This window comes from Dama dama, chromosome 21, assembly GCF_033118175.1.
Source record: "Dama dama isolate Ldn47 chromosome 21, ASM3311817v1, whole genome shotgun sequence".
NCBI classification, from domain to species: Eukaryota; Metazoa; Chordata; class Mammalia; order Artiodactyla; family Cervidae; genus Dama; species Dama dama.
Window position 1 is genome coordinate 71,073,755 of NC_083701.1, and position 24,145 is coordinate 71,097,899.

The window sequence follows — 24,145 nt, forward strand, 5'->3', positions numbered from 1 at the left end:
TATTTTGAATTCCACTTTTATGATTTGGGGGACTATAATATATGCTCCTAGCATTTATAATATATCCTTTTTAAAATGTTTTAATTAAATAAGTAGACTCTATATTGCATATATGCCATATTTTTCCTCGTGATTTCTCATAAATATATATTCCTTAGGTATTAGAAAAAAAAGCAAAGGTGTGTTTCCTCACTTGATGCAGATGTAGGTTCAGCTCTGTCAGGGAGGGAGCAGGGAGTCTGCTTTATGTTATTTTTACTGTGGGATCCAGGTTTACAGAGCCACCATCTTTCACTTGGTTCATGTGACATAGTAAATTCTACTGATTGTTAATGCTTTCACCTGGAAGTAATCTCACTTTTTACTAGCCTGAACAAGTGACATGGCCACAGCTAACTTCGCAGGGGCAATGTGTGTGCCGGGAAGGAGCGAGAACTTGAGTGTTTGGCAGTAGTCTTGGACTCTGGCCCTTGACTTCTGGATCCTGCCTCCCAGACCCTTCAGTCCAGTCCACTGCCACTACCCTGGCAGCGTTTCAGCCTCCTATCTAGTCTCCTTGCCTCATAGGAAAGGATTTTCAGTTTTTTCTCCCTCCAGAATGATCTTTCTAGAATGCACATCTAATCTTGGTACTCCCTGTAAGGGAAACCCTCAAGTGGGTTTTCTTTTCCCCTCGGGACATTGTCCCAACCCTCAGCTTACCTCTAGCCTCTCTCTTACCATTCCACAATTAGTAAGTACCCCTTAATATGTTAACATATTTCATCCTCAACATTCTAAGAGGTAAACATGATTATTTCTGACTTAAACATAGCAGATCTTGTCTGTAGGCTCAAAACTTCAGGATTTCCTTTTTGTTGATAAAGTTGAAAACTGTAAGCATTCATAAAAATAACTGTATTTAGAAAACATTAATGCATTCTTGTAAGGTCTCTTGTAAGATACTCCCGTGGAGATATCTGGACTTCACTGGCTTAAAGCTACCACCTGTGAAATAACAACTTTAATCCAAATACGATGGTTTGGTGGCGGTTTAGTTGCTAATTAAGTCTTGTCTGACTCTTGCAACCCCATGAACTGTAGCCTGCCAGGCTCCTCTATCCATGGGATTCTTGAGGCAGGAATACTGGAGTGGGTTGCCATTTCCTTCTCCAGGTAATCTTCCTGACCCAGGAATTGAACCTGGGTCTCTTGTATTGCAGGCAGATTCTTCACTGACTGAGCCTGGAGAGAAGCCTTTGTTAATCCGAATGTATTACATAATAATTGGTTCTTATGAGTAACAGTATTCATATTGGTGCTTGCAGCTTCCAAAGGGGTTTGATGTTGTTACAGCTGTTCCACAGGAGAGCCTAAAAATTATTCTCTCTTTTCATTTTGGTCATAGAAAAACTTAATTCCACATGGGAAATGTTTTCATGGTTGAATCTTTGAAACCTCAAATAAAAGCATAAAACATAGCATGTAAGATCTCTTGATCATATGTTGTATACTACTTTACAGTATGGAGAGAAAATTTACATGTATACTATTCCTTAAGCATCACAACAGTCCTTTGAGGAGTTATCAGTGACTCATAGGCAGTTACATAGAGGACAAAATATCACACACTTGAAGTCAGACTTAGTTCTAACATTTACTCTGACATCTTGAGCTATTCTTTGAGCCATGCTTTCTGTTGTGAAATGTGTTTACCATTACCTACCACATAGCTGTGATAAAATGTATAGCTTGCTCATTACTTACTATTTCCTTCTCTCCATCCTCTGCATTCCAAAATAAGGACATAATGAAACTTGGAGACTTTTTTTTTTCTTTTTAATGTAACCATTTTTTTATGTTGTACTTAGTAACTGCTGGGCACTGTTCTTCTAACATGTACACATTACTTACTTAATGTTCATTTGAACCCTAATTCTCATACTAAGCTAAGGCAGTTGAGGCAGAGTGGTGAAATAACTAGCCTAGGAACATACAGTTGGTAAATGGTAGAGCCGTGAACTTACCTGAGGTTGTGCTGTTGATCTGAGAAGATCAGCAGAGAACTGCCCAGTTTCCCAGAGACCTCCTGGTTCTAATTGCAGAGCAGTAGCCCTGGGACCGCCCATGTGTCAGGCACCAGGCCAGGTTCTCCACAGTTGAATCAGGCATCATGCTAGGGAGATGACTGGAAAAAATATCAAAAGAATAATGTTTTGTGTGTGTGCGAGAATTACATGAAATTCAAATTTCAGCATCTGTAAATAATGTTACTGGAATACAGCCATGCTTATTTGTGGATGTACCATTTGTAGCTCCTTTTAAGCTAAAACATCAAGGTTGAGTAGTTGTGACAAAAACCCTATGGCCTGCAAAGCCGAAAATGTTTCCTAGCCTGGGACTTTGCTGGTTTGCATTAGAGCTATGACAGTCACTGTAGTAAAATAACCACCAAGTCCAGCCCCTGAAACTGTAGGAAGAGGCCCGTAAGCTCCCATATATGTCTTTTTACCTTTGTATTTAACAAAAGCCTTTAAAATATATATATATAGGTATTGTAGGTAAAATGAAAAAATAAAAGGGGGAAAAAAATGAGTAAATTTAAAAGTGGAAGGCCTGACCCATCAGCCTGGCTCACTTCTCAGTAGAACCATTGTAAAGAATTTTGTGTTACCAAACTGTTAGTTACTTTGGCTATTTTTATTAACCCCGAGTAGGTTAGAAGCAGCAACAGAGAGTGTTTTTGCTTGTTTGGGCGGAGGGGCAGGGAGCTGTTAAACTGCTGTACTGACTAAAATAATAATGGCAAAATAAGATTAAAGACAAAATTGAAGCAAATATAACTAAACTGTATTGTATTTTCCTAGAATTTGCCTTGAGTAATCAAGAAAAAGATAAATTGCTTCTAATAATTTAATTCACAATTGAACTGAAATTTACTGCAGTTAAATAAAAATATTTTATTGGCTAGTGACTATGAGACCAGAAAAATGGTAAAATCTTGGTCTCATGGACTGTTTGGGGACGTTTAGTTCTGTCTCAGCTGCTGTGTGACCTTGGTGAAGTCATTTAATGATCTGGCCTCCAATTATCATTATTTGTAAAATTAGAGAGGTTAGACAGGGTTCAGAGTTTACTCTTAAAAAGACAAATGTTCTGAGTAACTATTTAACATTACTTTGTATGTAACAGTTTGGTGATGGTATGTTTTATAAAAACTTTTTTCATCTTTTTAAATTCTTATTCTGTTATCGATATTCATTCATATACCAATTATGAGTCATAATACACACTGTGCCAGCTTAACTTATGATTAGTTCTTCTTTCTATTAAAGTATACTGATTCTTTGCCATTGGTCCAGTTCAGATGGAATAGATTACAGAGACACAGCCTGTTTTGAAGGAGCTTGGAGTCTCTAAGTCTGAAGGTTGAGATATAATGACCACTTTGAGCAATGTTGTGCCACCTCATCCGTAGACCTCACAGAACCACTGAGTGTCGCTGGCTGTTACTTCCTTAAAACTGTTTTCTTTGTGGCTCTTCAGTCATCTCACCAGCTTCTGTGGTTTTCATGTGTCATATACGGGGTTAGAATTCACAAACCTGTATATCTAGCCTATTGTATCATAGTAACAAATAGAGTATGTCTTATTACCCCTTCCTAGATTAAAATGTCTTTAGAGGCAGAGAGTCTTATTAAAACTTATTTTAAAAGTGTATTTTCTGCCTATGAATAAATATTCATTGTAAAAAGTTTGAGAAGTATAGTAAGTATAAGGAGGAAAACATTCAACATCTTAGTGTTTTCTAGTCTTTTCTTTATATAACATTGTGAGTGAATGTTGTGAATGATTTCTGAGACTTTTTACTGCATGTAATGAACATTTTGGTCATTAAGTATAGTACAGAATGACTTTCATGACCACACAGTCATTTTGTACTTTGCATGTTGATGAATCTGAACCTCATTCTGATGGCAGTAGGAAAAAGTTTAAGCGGGATTGGATTTGCCATTTTTTTAAAGATTTCTGCAAAATTTCACATAGGTTGTGAGTGGTGGGTAGATCTAACGTATCAGGACTAGGGAGGAGGAGACTGAATGGGAATAGGAACAGATGACAGGGAGATTTCTTATAGACGTAGAAGGTAGACTCTGTACAAAAGAGTAGATGATTGGATGTGGGGATAAGAGGAGAGTGCTGTTTGTCTAGATAGGGCAACTGAGATTGGAAACATGAAAAGAAGTATTTTGAGGAGGGAAGATAATGTAGTTAAGTGTTTTTCCTTAAGGCAGTTTTTAAAATTTCATGTGGAAATGAAAGCTGGTTGCCATTTGTTAACTCTTTCTCCCTCCTTTGTTTCTGAAATACTGATAGTATTTTGAGGATATATATTATAAAATATAATTTATCAATAATAAGTAGATGAAAAGGTCGAACTGTAGTCACTTTAACTTCTTTTGACCATTCCTTAAAAATTATTATGGATATTCATGGTTTCTTCTGTATAATATTTCTAGATATATGTTTTAATTGAAATTTATTCTATAACTTTGTCAGTAAACAACATTGCTTTTATATAAACTAGGAGACACACCTCTACAGGAAGGTGTGATTTGCCGAAACTAATGTCCTTTCACAAAACTATGGATAATATTTGAGGTCTTCCATACACAGATCACCTTTATATTCTTCATTTGATCTATGTCAAGATATTCTGTGTAAAAATGATAAACTTTTTTAGTTTGTTAAGGCCTGTAAAGCCACTGTGTAAACACTTGTAAGTGGAGAAGGTAGAGGAACTGTAGGCAGTGTTGCCAGAGGAGCTGCGCTTTGTACCGTGTCTGAGGTTCAGCGTGCATTCAAGTGATCGTCTGTACACAGAGTTCTCTTGTTATCAGCTTCAAAAATGTGTGTTCAGTGAAGAATCAGTTCTTACTCTTTAAGATTAAGGTTTTTTTTTTTTTTCCTCTCTTTTTTCTTCCCTTCAGATGGGCACTTTGTTTTCAGGATGTATCTGGTATATGGTAATATTCTAAAGTAAGCCTTACCCACCCAGGCAAGTGAATTACATCTCCAAGTAAATCACAGTACTTTCATGGTGCTTCTGGAGTTCTGAAAGCCTGGGAGGATGGCAGTCAGGTAGCATTCACCATCCTGAAGCCCACACTGAGGTATTTCTGATCATAGAACCTAAGCAGCAGGATAACACTGACATCCTAGATTGAGATTCCTGAGTCTGGAGTAGGAACACAGTCTTGAGTCAAGATCCCAGGGTATTATAGGCAAGGGTTCCTAGTAGGATTACTCTGGGTTTCATGTTTAATGTCTTTTGGGGAAGTAGGGAAAGGAGACATATTTTTTTAAAGTCAGTGGGTAGGACTTCCCTGCTATACCAATGGTTAAGAATCTGCCTGCCAGTGCAGGGGACACAGGTTCGATCCTTGGTCCGGGAAGACCCCACGTACTGGGGGGCAGCTAAGCCCACGTGCCACCGCTGCCGAGCCTCTGCTCAGAGCGCATGGGCAGTGACTGCGGCAGCCCCTGCACCCGAGAGCCCGTGCTTCCCAACAGGACGAGCCCCCACCTCACGACAAAGACCGCCCCCACTCACCACAGCTAGAGAGAGCCAGCGCATGGCAGCAAAGATCAGTGCCGCCAAAAAAAAATAAATGATTTTACAAAACGTCCATGGGTAAAGGCTTTCTAGGGAAAGAAGGTTGAATGGATCTCTTTGTGAGATCGAGTGTTGTACATTATGTTTGTCCAATATTGGATGCAGATTCTGAGTAGGATCTTGGCTTATAGGAAATGCCATATTAGAATAATTTAGAATCTGTTTATCTTTAATACACTTAGTTGAAAAACTGTGTGTGCCTGTGTACATTTTATTTTGATACTTTGGCTAAATTATTTGACATGCTAGCAAAACAGTTTTACTGTGATTAACTGAAATTAGTTTCTTTGCTTTATTTAGCTACGCAGCTTTTCAAAAAGGAACTATATGTAAATCATAATACTTCCTTTTTCTGCAGGATGAGATTTGGTAATGAAAGATTTAGTAAACTTTCATGTATGCTTTGGACAAAGGTCTTGTTAAAAGAGTTAAGTGGCAGAGTTATTTCAGATTTATGATATCTGTTCTTAAAATAGCCATTTAGATATTATTGCTGTCATCCATAAGTATCAAATATATATTCTTTTTAGGGAAATTTTAATTACATTTAAAGATTATGAACTGAAGCTTTACATTCTGACATTTTAAATACTTACTTAGAAAATAACTTGCATAACATATAATATTACTACAACTGTAATATTTTTTATGACATTCATTTTTGTCATATTTACATATTTTATACATTTGACATGTTTAATTCTAAAGAAAGTTTTTCCGTTACTGGAAGTGCTCCAAACTGATAGAGGAACCTTCCTAAAACTTAGCCCCGTTCATGTCATTCTTTGGTTAGATTCCTCAGAGCTTTTCTGCCGAGTACAAACTCATTCCCCTTTCACCCAGAGCCCTCACATGTATCCTCTCAGATACTCGCCCTGTCTTTGTTTTGCAGGAGTCCCTTGCACTTTAAACAGTCCAGACTGCACTGCTGACTTTACTGATAAACCCTGCATGTTCTCATTGCCCTCACCTGTGTGCCACATGGACCTCATTCATTCCCTTCTTGGAACCGCTTCCCTTCTCCTTCCCACCATCTTCCCCTGTGAAGCCCTGGGCTTGTGGAGCTCCTTTCAAATCCCTCTAGTCCCACAGTGCTGCCCTTTGGCCCCCACGCCTACAGAGATTTTAATCCCTGTTAACTCTTTAATACTTTTCATGCAGTTCTTCTCAAGGCCCCCCTTCTGCATGTGTGTGCTTGTCAGTGTGTGAATTCTTCAAGGTAAAAGTTGTGTCGTCATGTCTGTCTCTGGCTGACACCTTCCAAAGCATCTTGCAGTCACTGAGTCACTCAGTGTTTAGGGGAATCTTAACAACCAGTCACAGTGCAGTATTCTTTCTAAATCAGCAGTGGTGTGTCTCCAATTAATCACCTGTGAGTAGAGATGAATGTAGCTTTACATAATTTTAGGTTAGCCTGTAGTTGTAGAATAACGTATAACTCATTAAAACACCAGATTTTAATATTAATAAAAATAAAACTCAATAAAGTAGCCACTAGCTTTCTTAAATAACAGCAATACCCAGATAAGGATATGAAAGTTATTCTCAAAATTAATGGCTGTAGTAACAACTGTGGGCTTCTCAGTTGGTGCTAGTGATAAAGAACCTACCTGCCAATGCGGGAGACATAAGAGATGTGGGTTCGATCCCTGGGTCAGGAAGATCCCCTGGAGGAGGGCATAGCAACCCACTCCAGTATTCTTTGCTGCCTGGAGAATCCCATGGACAGAGGAGCCTAGCAGGCTGCGGTCCATAGGGTCGCAAAGAGTCTAACACGACAGAAGTGACTTAGCACACAGCGTGGACAAAGGTTGCCCTTACTATACAAAGAATAAATGTCATGAATAAATAAGAAAAACACAACATTTCAATAAAAATGAACAAATGTGAACAGATAAAGCCATGAAAGAAATGTAAATAGAAAAGTGTATATTTAAAACTAATGTAACTTAAAATTGTAGTAAGTGTTAGTCGCTCAGTCGTGCCCGACTCTTTGTGACCCCGTGGACTGTAGCCCACCAGGCTCCTCTGTCCATGAGATTTTCCAGGCAAGGATACTGGAGGGGGTTGCCATTTCCTTCTCCAGGGGATCTTCCCAACCCAGGGATTGAACCCGAGTCTCCTGCACTGCAGGCAGATTCTTTACCTACTGAGCTACAAGGGAAGCCAGATTAAACAATAATTGAACATAATTTTTACCCCTCTCAAACTAATGCATGTGTGCGTGCTCAGTCATGTCTGACTCTTTGGAGGATTGAAATTTAAAACTTAAAATTGGCAAGAGTATGATGAAATGGACACACATACCTTACTCACTGATAAGGATGTAAATCAGTGTGAACTTTTTGGGAAAGCAGTTTTTACTGTTTGATCTAGTTATTCCATTCCTAATATATCCTAAAGTAATAGAGTTGTATATTCTACTATTTCTTGCTGTGTAACCGATGACTCCAAAATTGAATAGCTTAATAAACATATAATATCTCACAGCTTCTGTCAGTGGAGAATTCCTGGGCAGAATAGCTGTGCTGTGCTTAGTCCAGCTCTTTGCAACCCCGTGGACTGTAGCCCACCAGGCTCCTCTGTCCATGGGGATTCTCCAGGCAGGAATACTGGAGTGGGTTGCCATGCCCTCCTCCAGAAGATCTTCCCAACCCAGGGATCGAACCCAGGTCTCCTGCATTGCAGGCAGATTCCTTACTAACTGAGCCACCAGGGGCGCCCACAGAATCACCTCTGATTCAGGTTGTCTCACAACTCAAGGTGTTGACCAGAGCCTCAGCCACCTGATTACACAACTGAGGAGGAGTCTGCCTCCAGGCTCTCAGGTGGCCCTGGGCCGCTCTCAGGCAGTGCTCGCTTTGGCTGAAGACCACAGCTCCTTGCTAGAGCAGGGGCCTCTCCAGAGAGCTGCTTACAGCAGGGTAACTTACCTTCCTGACGGAGAGATGGAAGTCTTGTTATTTTTGTAACCTAATCTTGGAACTAACATCTCATCCCTTATGCTATAGTCTATTTGCCAGAAGAAAGCGCTAGGTCCAGCCCACACTCTAGGGGAGAGGACCACACAAGGGCATGAATACCATGAGATGGATTTACTGGAAATATTTTAGATACTGTCTCCCATACAGGTTAATACACAAAGATTTTCATACAGGTTTTAAAAAATTTGTAATAGCCAAAAAATACATAGTCACATGTACACAAAGAAACAATTAAGGAAGCAGCTTAAATGTTCCACAGCAAAAGAATGGTTAAATTGTGCTATGTAGTAAAAATGTATAATAATAATTTGTACCTTTTTGAGTGCTGATCATATGCTACGCATTTGTTAAGATTTACACATATCTCTGTAAAATATTTCATGAAAGGTAGTGGTTATTATCCTCATTTTACAGATGAAAAAACTGATATTCAAAGACTTTGTACTTAAATGTTATTTTACAGTTTTTCAGGAGTTACCTGGCTTCAAAACCCAGTGACCACATTGCTATTTAGGTATGCTTATGAAGTATATTTGACTTCCCTGGTGGCTCAGACAGTAAAGCATCTGTCTACAATGCGGGAGACCTGGGTTCGATCCCTGGGTTGGGAAGATTCCCTGGAGAAGGAAATGGCAACCCACTCCAGTACTCTTGCCTAGAAAATCCCATGGACGGAGGAGCTTGGTGCAGGCTACTGTCCATGGGGTCGCAAAGAGTCCGACACGACTGAGCGACTTCACTCACTCACTCATGAAGAATATTTAGGGGCTTTTCTGGTAACTCAGCTTGTAAAGAATCTGCCTGCAGTGCAGGAGACCAGTTTGATTCCTGGGTCAGTAACATCCCCTGGAGAAGGGTTAGGGTACCCACTCCAGTGTTCTTGGGCTTTCCTGGTGGCTCAGATGGTAAAGAATCTGCCTGCAATGTGAGAGACCTGCGTTCAATCCCTGGGTTGGGGAGATCCCCTGGAGGAGGGCATGGCAACCCACTCCAGTATTCTGGCCTGGAGAAATCCTCGTGGACAGAGGAGCCTGGTGGGCTAGAGTCCATGGGGTCACAAAGAGTCTGAAATGACTGAGCGACTAAGCACAAAAACAAGCATGAGGAATATTTAATGACATGAGGAAGACTTTAAAAACTGTTTTTACAAAGTGATATGTATGTGTCTGCACCTTTTATTTATGTGTAAGAAAAAAACAATAGTCACAAATGTCAGCTTTCAGTGACAGAGCAATAGAATATTAAAATTTTTCTTTAAACTTTTATTTCATTGTAGATCTTTTCATTCTGTATATATTCCATGTATAATCATGTTTAAAAATCAGAATGCTTTGAAAAGTAGTTCAGCTCTCTCTACTTTGAGGTAAAACTGCTAACAAGACTTGTATACACAGTTTTATGTGAAACTGAAATTTTACTTGGTAATGAATAATTCCGTTTAATATTCCTCTAGATTACTGATCTTTCCTTACCCAACTATCTGGTGGCATCTTCAGTTGGACTGCTTCCTACCCAGCTCCTGAATTCTTACCTGGGTACCACCCTGAGGACCATGGAAGATGTCATTGCAGAGCAGAGCATTAGTGGATATTTTGTTTTTTGTTTACAGGTGAGTTTAAGGACAAGGCTTGTCTTTTTTTTGTTTCTTGATTTAAATCTAAGAAATTTCACTGAAAATAATTTGATTTTTTCCTTTTTCACATCTTTTCTTGTTCTTTCAATACTACTTCATATTTTAACAATATTTACATTTTTAATCCTGTGAATATATAGGAAATACATAAAACTGAGTTGACACTTACTGAAAATTTTCTAAGCACAAAACAGGGACTTTTTGCAGTGCTTATTTTTAAAATCATGACTAAATCAAATATTCTGAATTTATATGAACTATTGTTAATACAAATAGGAAAAGGAATACATCAAGGCTGTATATTGTCACCCAGCTTATTTAACTTATATGCAGAGTACATCATGAGAAACGCTGGGAGGGAAGAAGCACAAGCTGGAATCAAGATTGCTGGGAGAAATATCAATAAGCTCAGATATGCAGATGACACCACCCTTATGGCAGAAAGTGAAGAGGAACTAAAAAGCCTCTTGATAAAAGTGAAGGAGGAGAGTGAAAAAGTTGGCTTAAAGCTCAACATTCAGAAAACTAAGATCATGGCATCTGGTCCCATCACTTCATGGGAAATAGATGGAGAAACAGTGGCTGACTTTATTTTTTTGGGCTCCAAAATCACTGCAGGTGGTGGCTGCAGCCATGAAATTAAAAGAGGCTTACTCCTTGGAAGGAAAGTTATGACCAACCTAGACAGCATATTAAAAAGCAGAGATATTACTTTGCCAACAAAGGTCCGTCTAGTCAAGGCTATGGTTTTTTCGATGGTCATGTATGGATGTGAGAGTTGGACTGTGAAGAAAGCTGAGTCCGAAGAACTGATGCTTTTGAACTGTGGTGTTGGAGAAGACTCTTGAGAGTTCCTTGGACTGCAAGGAGATCCCACCAGTCCATCCTGAAGGAGATAAGTCCTGGGTGTTCACTGGAAGGACTGATGCTGAAGCTGAAACTCCAGTCCTTTGGCCACCTCATGTGAAGAGTTGACTCATTGGAAAAGACCCTGATGCTGGGAGGGATTGAGGGCAGGAGGAGAAGGGGACGACAGAGGATGAGATGGCTGGATGGCATCACTGACTCGATGGGCATGAGTTTAGTAAACTCTGGGAGTTGGTGATGGACAGGGAGGCCCAGCATACTGCGGTTCATGGGGTTGCAAAGAGTCAGACATGACTGAGCGACTAAACTGACTGACTGACTGTTAATACTGTGTTTCCAAAGGTAATTTTAATGAGATTTGATGAAGTTGGGTTTTTAATCTTAGTTACTGTATATCTTAAAATTTGAAGATACTGAACTATTCTATTGAAAAATTTTAATTATTATACTGGCAATGTAAATTTCTTTCTAGTACAATTTGCTATAAACAGATTTTTTTAGAAACTATTTCTTTATATAAAGTAAAAATATTATTCTATTGCAAGTTTAAATAATATTTGTAAGTAGATTAGTACTAGTATGCAAATTATAATGTAGTTTGAGGTACATATAATTTCATATAAGAGATTGATAAAAGAGGAAAATCCTGCTAGGTAGGCAGATTTATTCAGTGCCTTAAATTACATGCTGGAAGAGTTAAAACTTCATTTGCTTGTAATACATTTCATTCCTAGGATTTGCCAAAATATAAAATTATATTTTTGATCATTTAGTAAGATGGTGATGATGATGATAGCTAATATTTATTGAATGCTTTATATGCCGCATGTTTAAGCTCATTTAATGCCTACCAAAAGCTTAGTAGGTATATATTTTTATTATCTATTACCACGAGCCAATTTTGTATTCAGTAATGTTACATTGGTAGCTTGAAATTGGTCATGACAGAGGGTATTTACAATTATGGAAATGGCAAGTGTTCTAAATCAAGCCTGCCATCTCTGATCCCTAAGATAAGAGGTGTGTGTTTACCAGCACACCATTAGATAGTAATTTGTGCAGGGGGTAGAATCAGGATTTGAACAAAGGCAGTTGGTTCTAGAGACCATGCTCATAAGTCTACTGAGCAGATAATACCAGGTAGATAGCTGACTTAGTGATCTCCTGAACTGTGAGTTTTAATTTATACTGTCTTTGAGTATATGGTATCACATTGCAAATTTACTGTTAATGCTATTATTCTCAAGTTTTTGAGGCACTATATTGTTTCAAAAATACCATGATAGAGTTAATTTTCTTTGTACTTATGCAGTACAAATTTAGTAAACAAAATGAGCCCAGGAATATTTACATTAAACTATAAATAAGCTTGTCAGAAGACTTGCTTTAACATAAATTTTGTAATATTTAAGATATTCAGGAAATCAGTTTTTATTTTCCTTTACTGTTTTTTTCTTCACAGCTACATTTTCTAAAAGATAACCTGCTCTAGGTTTAGAGTGTTTGTTATAGTTGGTTTATTTTTATTAATGTAGCATGCTAATCACATATTAAACTTTCTGTGTGTTATGTCAGTCAGTCAGTTCAGTTGCTCAGTCGTGTCTGACTCTTTGCGACTCCATGGACTGCAGCACACCAGGCCTCCCTGTCCATCACCAACTCCCAGAGCTTGCTCAAACTCACGTCCATTGAATCGGTGATGCCATCCAACCATCTCATCCTCTGTCATCCTCTTCTCCTCCTGCCTTCCATCTTTCCCAGCATCAGGGTCTTTTCCAATGAGTCAGTCCTTTGCATCAGGTGGCCCAAGTATTGGAGTTTCAGCTGCAGCATCAGTCCTTTCAATGAATATTCAGGACTGATTTCCTTTAGGATTGACTGGATCTCCTTGCAGTCCAAGGTACTCTCAAGAGTCTTCTCCAACACCACAGTTCAAAAGTATCAATTCTTCGGTGCTTAGCTTTCTTTATAGTCCAACTATCAACATCCATACATGACTACTGGAAAAGCTGTAGCTTTGACTAGATGGACTTTTGTCGGCAAAGTAATGTCTCTGCTTTTTAATATGCTGTCTAGGCTGGTCAGAGCTTTTCTTCCAAGGAGCAAGCAACTTTTAATTTTATGGCTGCAGTCACCATCTGCAGTGCTTTTGGAGCCCAAAAAAATTGTCTGCCACTGTTTCCCCATCTATTTGCCATGAAGTGACCGGACTGGATGCCATGATCGTAGTTTTTTTAATGTTGAGTTTTAAGCCAACATTTTCACTCTCCTCTTTCACTTTCATCAAGAGGCTTTTTAGTTTTTCTTCGCTTTGTGCCATAGAGTGGTGTCATCTGCCTATCTGAGGTTATTGACATTTCTCCTGGCAATCTTGATTCCAGCTTGTGCTTCACTCAGCCCAGCATTTCATATGGTGTACTCAGCATGTAAGTTAAATAAGCAGGGTGACAATATACAGCCTTGATCTACTCCTTTCCTAATTTGGAACCAGTCCGTTGTTCCATGTCTGGTTCTAACTGTTGCTTTTTGACCTGCATAGAGATTTCTCAGGAGGCAGGTAAGGTGGTCTGGTATTCTGATCTTCTCTTGAAGAATTTCCCACAGTTTGTTGTGATCTACACAGTCAAAGGCTTTGGTGTAATCAATAAAGCAGAAGTAGATGTTTTTCTGGAATTCTCTTGCTTTTTTGATGATGCAGTGGATGTTGGCAATTTGATCTCTGGTTCCTCTGCTTGAACATCTGGAGGTTCACAGTTCATGTACTATTGAAGCCTGGCTTGGAGAACTTTGAGCATTACTTTGCTAGCATGTGAGATGAGTGCAATTGTGCGGTAGTTTGAACATTCTTTGACATTGCCCTTCTTTGGGATTGGAATGAAAACTGACTTTTCCTGTCCTATGGCCACTGCTGAGTTTTCCAGGTTTGCTGGCATATTGAGTGCAGCACTTTCACAGCTATTTCACAGGATGTGAAATAGCTCAACTGGAATTCCATCGTCTCCACTAGCTTTGTTCATAGCGATGCATCCTAAGACCCACTTGACTTCGCATTCCAGGATGTCTGGCTCTAGGTGAGGATCACACCATCGTGGTTAAATGGGTCATGAAGATCTTTTCTGTACAGTTCTTCTGTGTATTCTTGCCACCTCTTCTTAATATCTTCTGCTTCTTTTAGGTTCATACCATTTCTGTCCTTTATTGTGCCCATCTATGCATGAAATGTTCCCTGGGTTTCTCTAATTTTCTTGAAGAGATCTCTAATCTTTCTGATACTATTATTTTCCTCTGTTTCTTTGCACTCTTCATTTAAGGGGGTCTTATCTCTCCCTGCTATTATCTGGAACTCTGCATTCACTGGGATATCTTTCCCTTTCTCCTGTTGCTTTTCCTTCCGTTATTTTCTCAGCAATTTGTAAAGCCTCCCCAGACAACCACTTTGCCTTCTTGCATTTCTTTTTCTTTGGGGTGGTTTTGGATGCTGCCTCCTATACAGTATCACCAACCTCTGTCTATAGTTCTTCAGGTACTCTGTCTACCAAATCTAATGCCTTGAATCTATTCACTACCACCACTGTATAATCATGAGGGCTTTGATTTAGGTCATACTTGAATGGCCTAGTGGTTTTCCCTACTTTTCTTCAGTTCAAGCCTGAATTTTGCCATAAGGAACTCATGATCTGAGCCATAGTCAGCTCCAGGTCCTGTTTTTGCTGACTGTATAGAGCCTCTGCATCTTTGGCTGCAAAAAACATACTTAGTCTGATTCTGATATTGACCATCTCATGATGTCCAGATGTAGAATGTAAAGTGTGTGTGCTGTGACCAGCAGGTTCTCTTCACAGGACTGGTCGCCTTTGTCCTACTTCATTTTGTACTCCACGGCCAACCTTAACCTTGCCTGTTTGTCCAGATATGCCTTAACTTCATACTTTTGCATTCTAATCCCTTATGATGAAAAGGACATCTTTTTTAGTGTTAATTCTAGGTGTGGTAGGTGTTCATAGAACTGGTCAGCTTCAGCTTCTTCAGCCTCAGTGATTGGGGCACAGACTTTGATTACTGTGATGTTGAATGGCTTGCCTTGGGAACAAACTGAGATCATTCTGTTGTTTTTGAAACTGTACCCCAGTACTGCATTTTGGACTATTTTGTTGACTATGAGGGCCACTCCATTTCTTTTAAGGAATTCCTGCTCACAGTGGTAGATATAATGGTCACCTGAATTAAATTTGCCCATGCCCCTCCATTTTAGTTCACTGATTCCGAAGTTGTGATGTTCACTCTTGTCATCTCCTACTTGACCATGTCCAATTTACCTTAATTCATTGACCTAATGGACTTCCCTGGTGGCTCAGATGGTAAAAAATCTGAGCACGTGACCCAGGCGTAATCCTTGGGTCAAGTAGGTCACCTTCAGAAGGGAATGTCTGCCTACTCCAGGATTCTTGCCTGAAGACTTCCATGGACAGAGGAGCTTGATGGCCTACAGTTCATGGGGTCATGAAGCATTCCAGGTTCCTGTGCAATATTGTTCTCTGTAGTGTTGGACTTTACTTTCACCACCAGACACATTCACAGCTGAGCATCGTTTCTGCTTTGGCTAGCCTCTTCAGTCTTTCTGGAGCTATTTCATTGCCCTTTACTCTTCCCCAGTAGCATACTGGACACCTTCAAACCTGGGGAGCTCATCTTTCATCTCATATCTTTTTGTCTTTTCATACTGTTTATGGGGTTCTCCTGGCAAGAATACTGGAGTGGTTTGCTATTTCCTGCTCCAGTGGACCATCAGGTAGAGCTCTTCACTGTCACCCGTCCATCTTGAGAGACCCCGCATGGCGTGGCTCGTGGCTTTATTGAGTTACGCTGGCCCCTTTGACATGACAGAGCTATGATGCGCGAAGGGGTAAGTATCATCAGGTTCCTCATACTTGGTAGAAGTAAGCCACAAGTTTGCCTCCCAGTATAGCCACCCAAGGCACCCAAAGGGAATCCAAAGTGTCCATAACATTAGAGCAGTACCACGTAGATATTCAGAGGAGGGCCCAACTCTATTGTACTGAAATCCAACACAGATTCCATGGTTTGTCAGCTTAGTCTTTTCTGTATATTTTTGTATGTATTCATCAACCAAAACCCAGTCCTGGGTAAATCCGAGTTTTGATCTGACTGCACCTGCTCCTTTGGGGAAGTAACACATCCCAGCAGACTGGTGATATTTAATGCATGGTTGCGAGCCTTCAGCTGGTTTCTCAACACTGCTGTGTGCTCTCTTCCCTTTGTCTTCCCATTTCCCTGTTTTCCTGGATGATATTTCAAACTTATCCACACTCCCCTCACAAATTTTTCCTCCTGCCCCAACTTCCTTCTTCATTTGCAACAGATTACCTTTCTTGCTTAACAGAAAAATCAAAAGCCTTCAAATGGGAGACCCCTCAATTTACAGCTACGAAATCTCCTAACCTTCTTATGTTCTGCTCATACTCCCAGCCTGCTTTTCAGTTAACAGTGGAAGAAATCACTTTCTGTGTGCCTTCTTGTATAAGACCGTCTTTCTACTTCTGTGTGATTCTTTTGTTTTAGTATGGAAACTTTGTAAAAAGTTTTTGTTTTGTATTATTTTAACACTTCACTGGGCTGTTGGGAAGAGTCAGTACAAATTTCCAAGCCCTGGGCTCCAGAAAGGCATGTGGAGAAAATGCCATGTAAAGATGTAGCCAACTCACCCTTGCAGGGAACCTGGAAAACTTTTTCACTAGTTCTAAAATTACTTTCTATGGCCTTGCCAAATCCTTCCCTCAAGCTTTCATCACTAACCTCTAAATCAGATACACTTTCCAGGTCTCATCTTAGCAAGCTAAGACTCTTGACTATGCTTTTTAAAAGCATTTTCTTCTCTTAGCTTCTTTGATACCACTCTCTTGAGCTTTTTCACTGTTTTCCTGGCTCATTTATCAGTACCTTCTCCTTTTACTCCTAACTTGGTCCTCTTCAAGACTCTAGCCAAAGCTTTTCAGTCTCACTCTGAAAACTTTTCTTCTTGGAAAATGCAGTTGCTGTGGTGGCTACTGTTATTAAGGACATTATGCGGGCACCCTGATATGCATCTTCAGCTTAGTCTTCTTTCCATACCTTTAGACCCATTCACTAAATGGCTTCGTATATCTAATTGGCACCTCAAATTCACCATATCCAGAGCAGAACTTAGCATCTCATACACACCCTCCTCCAACTAGGTAACTAACATTATTCCATCTCTTTTTGTGGTATTACTATCCACATAGTATCAGACTTAGGGTGTTCAATAAGTAAAACTTACATTTTTCAGAGAGATAACATGTTAGAGAACAAAGACAAGATTTAAAGGCCTACGTTTAAAATAACTGATTTGAAGGGAACCCTTCTCCAGTGTTGCTGGCAATGTAAATTGCTACAACCACTGTGGAGAACAACATGCGTGCTAAGTCACTTCCATCACGTCTGACTCTTTGTGACCCTATGGACCATGGCCCACCAGGTTCCTCTGTCCATGGGATTCTCCAGGCAAGAATACTGGAGTGGGTTGCCATGCCCTCCTCCAGGGGATCTTCCAGACCCAGAGGTTGAACTCAAATCTCTTAACGTCTCCTGCATTGGCAAGCAAGTTCTTTACCACTAGCACCATCTGGAAAGCCCAGAAAACAGTATAGAGGTTTCTTAAAAAACTTAAAACTACCATATGCTCTAGCAATCCCATTCCTGGCCATATGTACAGAGAAAACCATAATCCAAAAGTATACATGCACCCATTCATTGCAGCACTCTTTACAATAGCCAAGACGTGGAAGCAACCCAGATGTCCATTGACAGAGGGCTGGATAAAGAAAATGTGGTACATATCTACCTTGAAGTATTATTCAGCCATACAAAGAATGAAATAATGCTGTGTGCAACAACATTAAGTGGACCTAGAGATGATCGTACTAAGTGAAGTAAGTCAGACAGAGACAAATATATATTACTCATATGTGGAATTTAATTTTTTAAAAAAGATAGAAATAAACCTATTTACGAAACAGAAGCAGACTTACAGACATTGAAAGCAAGCTTACCGTTAGAAAAGAGGAAATGAGTAGGGGATAAATCAGGAGCTTGGGATGAATACACAAACAAACAAGAAAAGTAGATAACCAACAGGACCTATGGTACAGCACGGAAAACTCTACTCAGTATTCTGTGATCACCTATGTGAGAAAAGAATCTAAAAAAGAATGAATATACACCTGAAACTAATGCAACACTGTAAATCAACTATAATCAAAATATTTTAAAAAAATTTTAAATAAGGGTGAAAAATTAATTATCTTTGTCTCCTATAGCATAAAAAATAAGATAAAATAACTACTTTGCTTAGAATTGTATTAATGGGTACTCACTTAATGTACATCCCTTGTACAAGTTCCAGGTTCCCTCATCTCCTTAACCTACCTCACCATCAGTGTGAGGTAGGTCACCACCTTCCCCCTCCACCCTCAACATTTGTACCTGGAGTATTTCGCCCATAAAAATATAGATAGGCTTAATTGAAGCAGTATTGTATTTCAGGATCACTATGCTTAGAGCAGCTTTTAAAAGCATGCTGAAACATTAAACAACATCTACTGAGAATATTTTGCTCCAAACCCTGAAGTACTGCTTTACAAATGAACTGTGGAATAAATACTATGTAGAAGATGTAGACTGCTTACACAGTCATTGTGCTGAATGATGTGCAGAATCTTTAAGTACAGAGGGAGCACAGCTTCTGGACAGCGGGAGAAGCCCACATGGTTTCAAGGAGCTTACTTGAAATCAGATCACTGAGTCAGTGGCTGAACTGAGACTAGAGCCTGTGATGCTTTTTCTACTCCTTTTACTGGAATTTTCCCCCTTACCATGTTCCTGTGTTTTTGTTTTGAAAAATGTAGACAATTTCATGTTCACAGTCTCTTGTTAATTTCTTTTGAAGCTTTATTGGCATTTCATTTTTCAAGTGTTTTAATATTTTTAATTTCAGCTGCACCAGGTATGTCATTTGCAAATAGTAGTGTTTCTAAGTCAACTTAAAAATACCTACAGACATTTATAGTTTTGCACAGAAGTAATACTACATTAATTACATTAACAAAGTTTAGCCAACTTTATCTCTATTGTAGAAATATTTTTTTTTATTCCTTGAAGGAAATTTTTGGATACAAAGAAAGAAGCTTGACATGTATCAAACAAACATCATTTAATATGGACTAAAAGGGACATATGCTTGCTTTGTGTTAACCTGACACTGTGTTATGAACACCCTGTAGGTTTTGGCCCTCCACACCCAAGACAAAAGAAGGAATAAGTGACACCTTTGTGTAAACTACTTAAAAATATCACCTTACTGTATTTGAAATCTGTCCTGTTTGAAACATTTCTGACAATATTTATTGGCTTAGAAATGTTCTGCCTTTTTACTATGTAAAACATTATTAACTGTAATGTTTTATTTTTATTCACAGATTATTATAAATATCCTGTTTGAAACATTTCTAAGACTATTTATTGGCTTAGAAAATTCTCCCCTTTTACTATGTAAAGCATTGTTAACTGTAATTTTTATTTTCATCCACAGATTATTATAAGTATAGGCCTCATGTTTTATGTAGTTCATCGAGCCCAAGTGGAATTGAATGCCGCTATCGTAGCTTGCGAAATGGAACTGAAAAGCTCTCTGGTCAAAGGCAGTCAACCGAATATCAGCGGCTCTCCTTTCTACAAGAGGACCCTGACATTTTCTGGAGATGGAGTCAATATTGTATGATTCTAATGAAATGTGTGATTGTCAAGAGCCTGTCTGAGATCTGGCAGTTAGTTCCCTTACTCGTGGGCAGAGATGCAAGTTTTAATTGTATTATGGCACACACACACACAAACAGACACGCACACACACAAATGACTAGTTTTTAAATTGCACATTTTTTAAAAACAGGAATCATTTTCTGGATATGTAAGTGTAAATGTAGATGCAATTTCGGCTGCAGTTCTTTATCATTTATTATGCCCTTAGTGGCCTATAAGTCTGCACTTTAGGTTTTGGTTTTTTTTTTTTTCTTCGTTATTTTCTTTATGAGTACTTATGAACAGAAAAATAATCCAAATATTTTTCTGCTTAGTGTCTTTATTTATAAAGACTATGAATAGCTGTATGTGTCTTTCCTGCTTATAAAGATGAGTAAAAGTATGCAATTTTAATGTATATTATTGGATGCTCTTTGCTTTTGTAGTGTTCCCAGAAAGGATAGATGATGTCTTGTTTTGTTTTTTTTAATGTTTTAGTTGGAACCACTTTGCTTTCCTTTTCCTTACTAGTTAGAAAATAGACATGAACTTTTGTTTAAATGTATTTTTGCAAGGATCAAATTGTTACACCTATACACACAAATTTAAATCCTACATTGTGGGACTGAAGTGCTCTTAAGATACCTTTTTTATTTTTGCTGTGTAATATGCAAAGCAAAAGGGAAATTATTTAATGCGTAGTGACTCAAATTAGAACTTGTGTTCTAATTTCACGTCATTGGTTTTAGCCTCCTTAGGTCTTCCATCAAAGGGCTGTCCTATTACAGTCTTACTGAAAATTTTATTAAAATAAACTTCTTTTCTTTTTGTATTCATTATTAGGCTTTGAAATAAAGATGTTATTCCTTTAAAGTGGTGGGCTTGCAATCACTGAAGATGTCACTCTGGTGGCCTTGTTTGATCAAAATGCCTATCTAAAAAATTAAGCTTTACAATCAGGTTTATAATTCTGTTGAAGTACACATATATTTGTCCCCATAGTCTTCAGCTTTAAAACTGTAAGTAATGTTAACTTGATGCCCAAATTTGTATTATATATTTGCCCTACTATAGAGTAGGCTTATTTTGTTTGGTTTTTGCTACTTGTTTTCCTCTGATAAGACTCAGGAATTCTGAAATGTGAAATTAAGTCTCAGTTCTTTTTCCTGTAGAATGAATTGAGTGTATTTATTAATAGTACTTATGTGTACAGAATATAATAATTTGGTATACGATTCATATGACATTCATTTATCACCTTATATTTTTAAAGTAGCTTAGTTGTGATCTTAATAGTTTATTTTACAGTGGAGATTATTGATATGAATGCAGATTTTCTGGTAGGTATCTGTTTTTTAGCTATGAAGGTGCCACTTTATCAGAGACCTCCCATTTGCCTTTTCATTAGGGTAAATTCTTTGCCCAGATTTACTAAAGTGCAAAAGAATTATTTAGAAGCAGTTATTTTAATTTTATGCTAAGGATGCATTTAATCATTTTAGTATATAAATTTTTGCCCTGTCGCAGGTATAATTATTTCCCTTTCCTTCATAATGTATAAGTTTTCTCACCTTAGAATAACAGTGAAGTTTGTTTTTATGTCTATACTAGGTTCTTCTTGGTATATTCCAGATGATTTTGTAGGGACCTGGGTCTATAGCAGTCAACTGACCTACAAATCTTTCCTTCTTTTATTGATAGAAAAATACCATTGAAATGTTATTATTCTTTTTTAAATCCTAATTACTTGTTTAGTTTCTTTAATAATTATCCTAATAAACAATGATTTGATTTATTCTTGTCTAACTTGAAAATATTTATCTTGTGCTTTCTGTTTGTTTAGCTTTTTTATAAAGAAATTAATAATTTAAGATCACTACTTTCATACACTTGTATTACACTCCATGTATTTTGAAGTGCATTTACTTACTTTGGCATTTTGTAACTTGAATAATTTTGCCAAATGAAAAACTTTTGGTAGTTTGTCATGAGTTCCAACTGTTGCATTTTGCTTAGTACTTAAATATGTAAAGGTAAAAGAGACGTAATTTTTCTATATTCTGCCAACATGATTTTATATAATAAAATCATCCATTTTTACTTAAAATAGTATGGATTTACTATTTTTAAAACATTAATCTAAAACTGCAGTTTTCCTTTTGTTCATCATTTCCAGCCTCCACATAAACTGCTATCCATTATAGTCATGCTATTTGACAGCTGCATTTGGTTGCTGGTTTTTTATTAATATATGTGCTGTCTATAAATTTTACAAAACATGCTGTATTGTACAAAAAGTGTACAATGTTCTATTCATTCCATTTTAACTCCACATGCCAGATTTCTGGCAGCAACAAATTGCTATGGGATCCTTTTTATGTTGCCCTAATATCACCTCCAGTCATAGAGTATATATTAATATATATATTATATGTTGGATTTCTTAAATATATATATTTACATATATATATAAATAATATATATATTGGATTTTTTTATTTCTCAAATCATTTAAGTACAGTTAAAGTTGCTTTATGCATATTTTTAAAAGCATGCAATACAGTTATTTCAAACCTTTTGAAAGATATGTGCTGTTTTTAATTCTTTGGACAATTTTTTTAGTTTTCCACATTTTATGATTTATTATTAATGATTTTGTTTACTCTTTGCCAAGTTTTGTCTCATGAATTATTTTTAAACAGCAACACACCCCCTTTTAAAAACATGTATGTAATAATTTACTAAATGTTTTCATGGCCATTTTCATTTGATCATGTGATTTGTGAAATACATTGAAATCTGTACTTTGGTTTGTGAAAATAATAGAACCAAATCTCTGTCATTAGAATGTATATTTTGAGTTTATGTTCAGAAGTGAGTTTGTGGATTTGTTCAGAGCCAGCCATACTCTCCTTGTATGTACTTTGTAACCAGTTGCAAACCTTTCTAAGAAGACTTTCCCATGGTAGGATCAAGCATATGACTATAAAGCATTTCCTTCCTTGAGAAGCTATATAATTCAGTATCTACTCTTATTTACCATTGCTGTAACTGAGCTGAGTGGTGGAGGCTATTAGTGTATACCAGTATGCATATGTTAACGTGCAATACTGATTGGAACTATTCTTAGGAAAGGTGATATGGCTTATATACATCTACATTAGTAGATCTGTCTTTAGAATGCTGAAAGTTGCTAAGTATATGTTAGGTTGATACAGGTAAATTCTGAGGTACATGGTAAATCCTTGCTGTTCAAAACCAGTCACCCTGTGCAGAGAAAATGAGAGGTTTAATGAGGACCTCAGGAATAATGATACTAAGTTGATGACTTCAGGGATGGAATTTTGTTTCAAACACAAGCCACTTAGTGTACCAGAATGGTGGTCAGAATAACGCTAGTTGGTTTTTAAATTTTACATTGCTGATTCTGTTAATAATAAACTGCTTAGGATATACTTTTTTAATGGTCATGTCTTTAACCTGAAAAACTTAAAAGAAGTGGAATACTTGCTCCACAGGATATTTAAAACTAAGGAATTCCAGTAACCTCTCATATGTTGAACATAAACTGTTAACTGATTCAGCAACTGAATTATAACTTGGTACTTCTGAATGGCAAAGTGATCACTGCAAACTATTTTCTAAGGTAGCTGAAGGTTTAAAATAGGTAATTCTAAAGGTAAATCAGTAAAATCTCTTGATAGTTGGTATCCTAAATCACATGTGTGCCTGAGAAAATAAAAGGTTATGTTTTATTTTCCTTTTCTCTTCTCTTTCTTCCCCTCTATAATTTAATGAATTTAGGGTCATTTGCAAGGGGAGGGAGCAATTCAGGAGGAATGGTGAGACATGTTTCTAAAAACGATAATGCTCATAAATGACCCTAGATGAGGGTGGTTATGGCTGTGGCAGAGGCCCTCTGGAGAAATGATTTTGGTGTCTTACATTGGTACTCAATCTTCAGTGTGTTTTTTTCCTAACATCCCCAAATCATGAAATGCTACCTGCCAGTCAAATAGCAGTTAGTCATTTGCCCAGGCTATGGAAATGTTTATGATGCCTTTCATAGTGTTAAACGACTTTTACCAATCTTAATTTCCTATTGATGTCTACCCTGTTTCTATGACTATTTCCTAAGGGCCTGTTCCAGCCACCATAAAACTTTCCTCTTAG

At 37.8% G+C, this 24,145-nt stretch overlaps 1 protein-coding gene across 1 annotated transcript in view; it reads left to right on the plus strand.

Moving 5' to 3' along the window:
- TMEM64 (transmembrane protein 64) overlaps positions 1 to 23,727 on the plus strand; it is a 29,807-nt gene extending 6,080 nt beyond the window's left edge. Inside the window, exons 2-3 of the mRNA XM_061123814.1 lie at positions 10,094 to 10,249; positions 19,767 to 23,727. Of these exons, the coding sequence (XP_060979797.1) occupies positions 10,094 to 10,249; positions 19,767 to 19,955 (345 nt within the window). The 3' untranslated portion in view covers positions 19,956 to 23,727. The remainder of the gene's footprint in view (positions 1 to 10,093; positions 10,250 to 19,766) is intronic.
- The last annotated feature ends 418 nt before the right edge of the window (positions 23,728 to 24,145 follow it).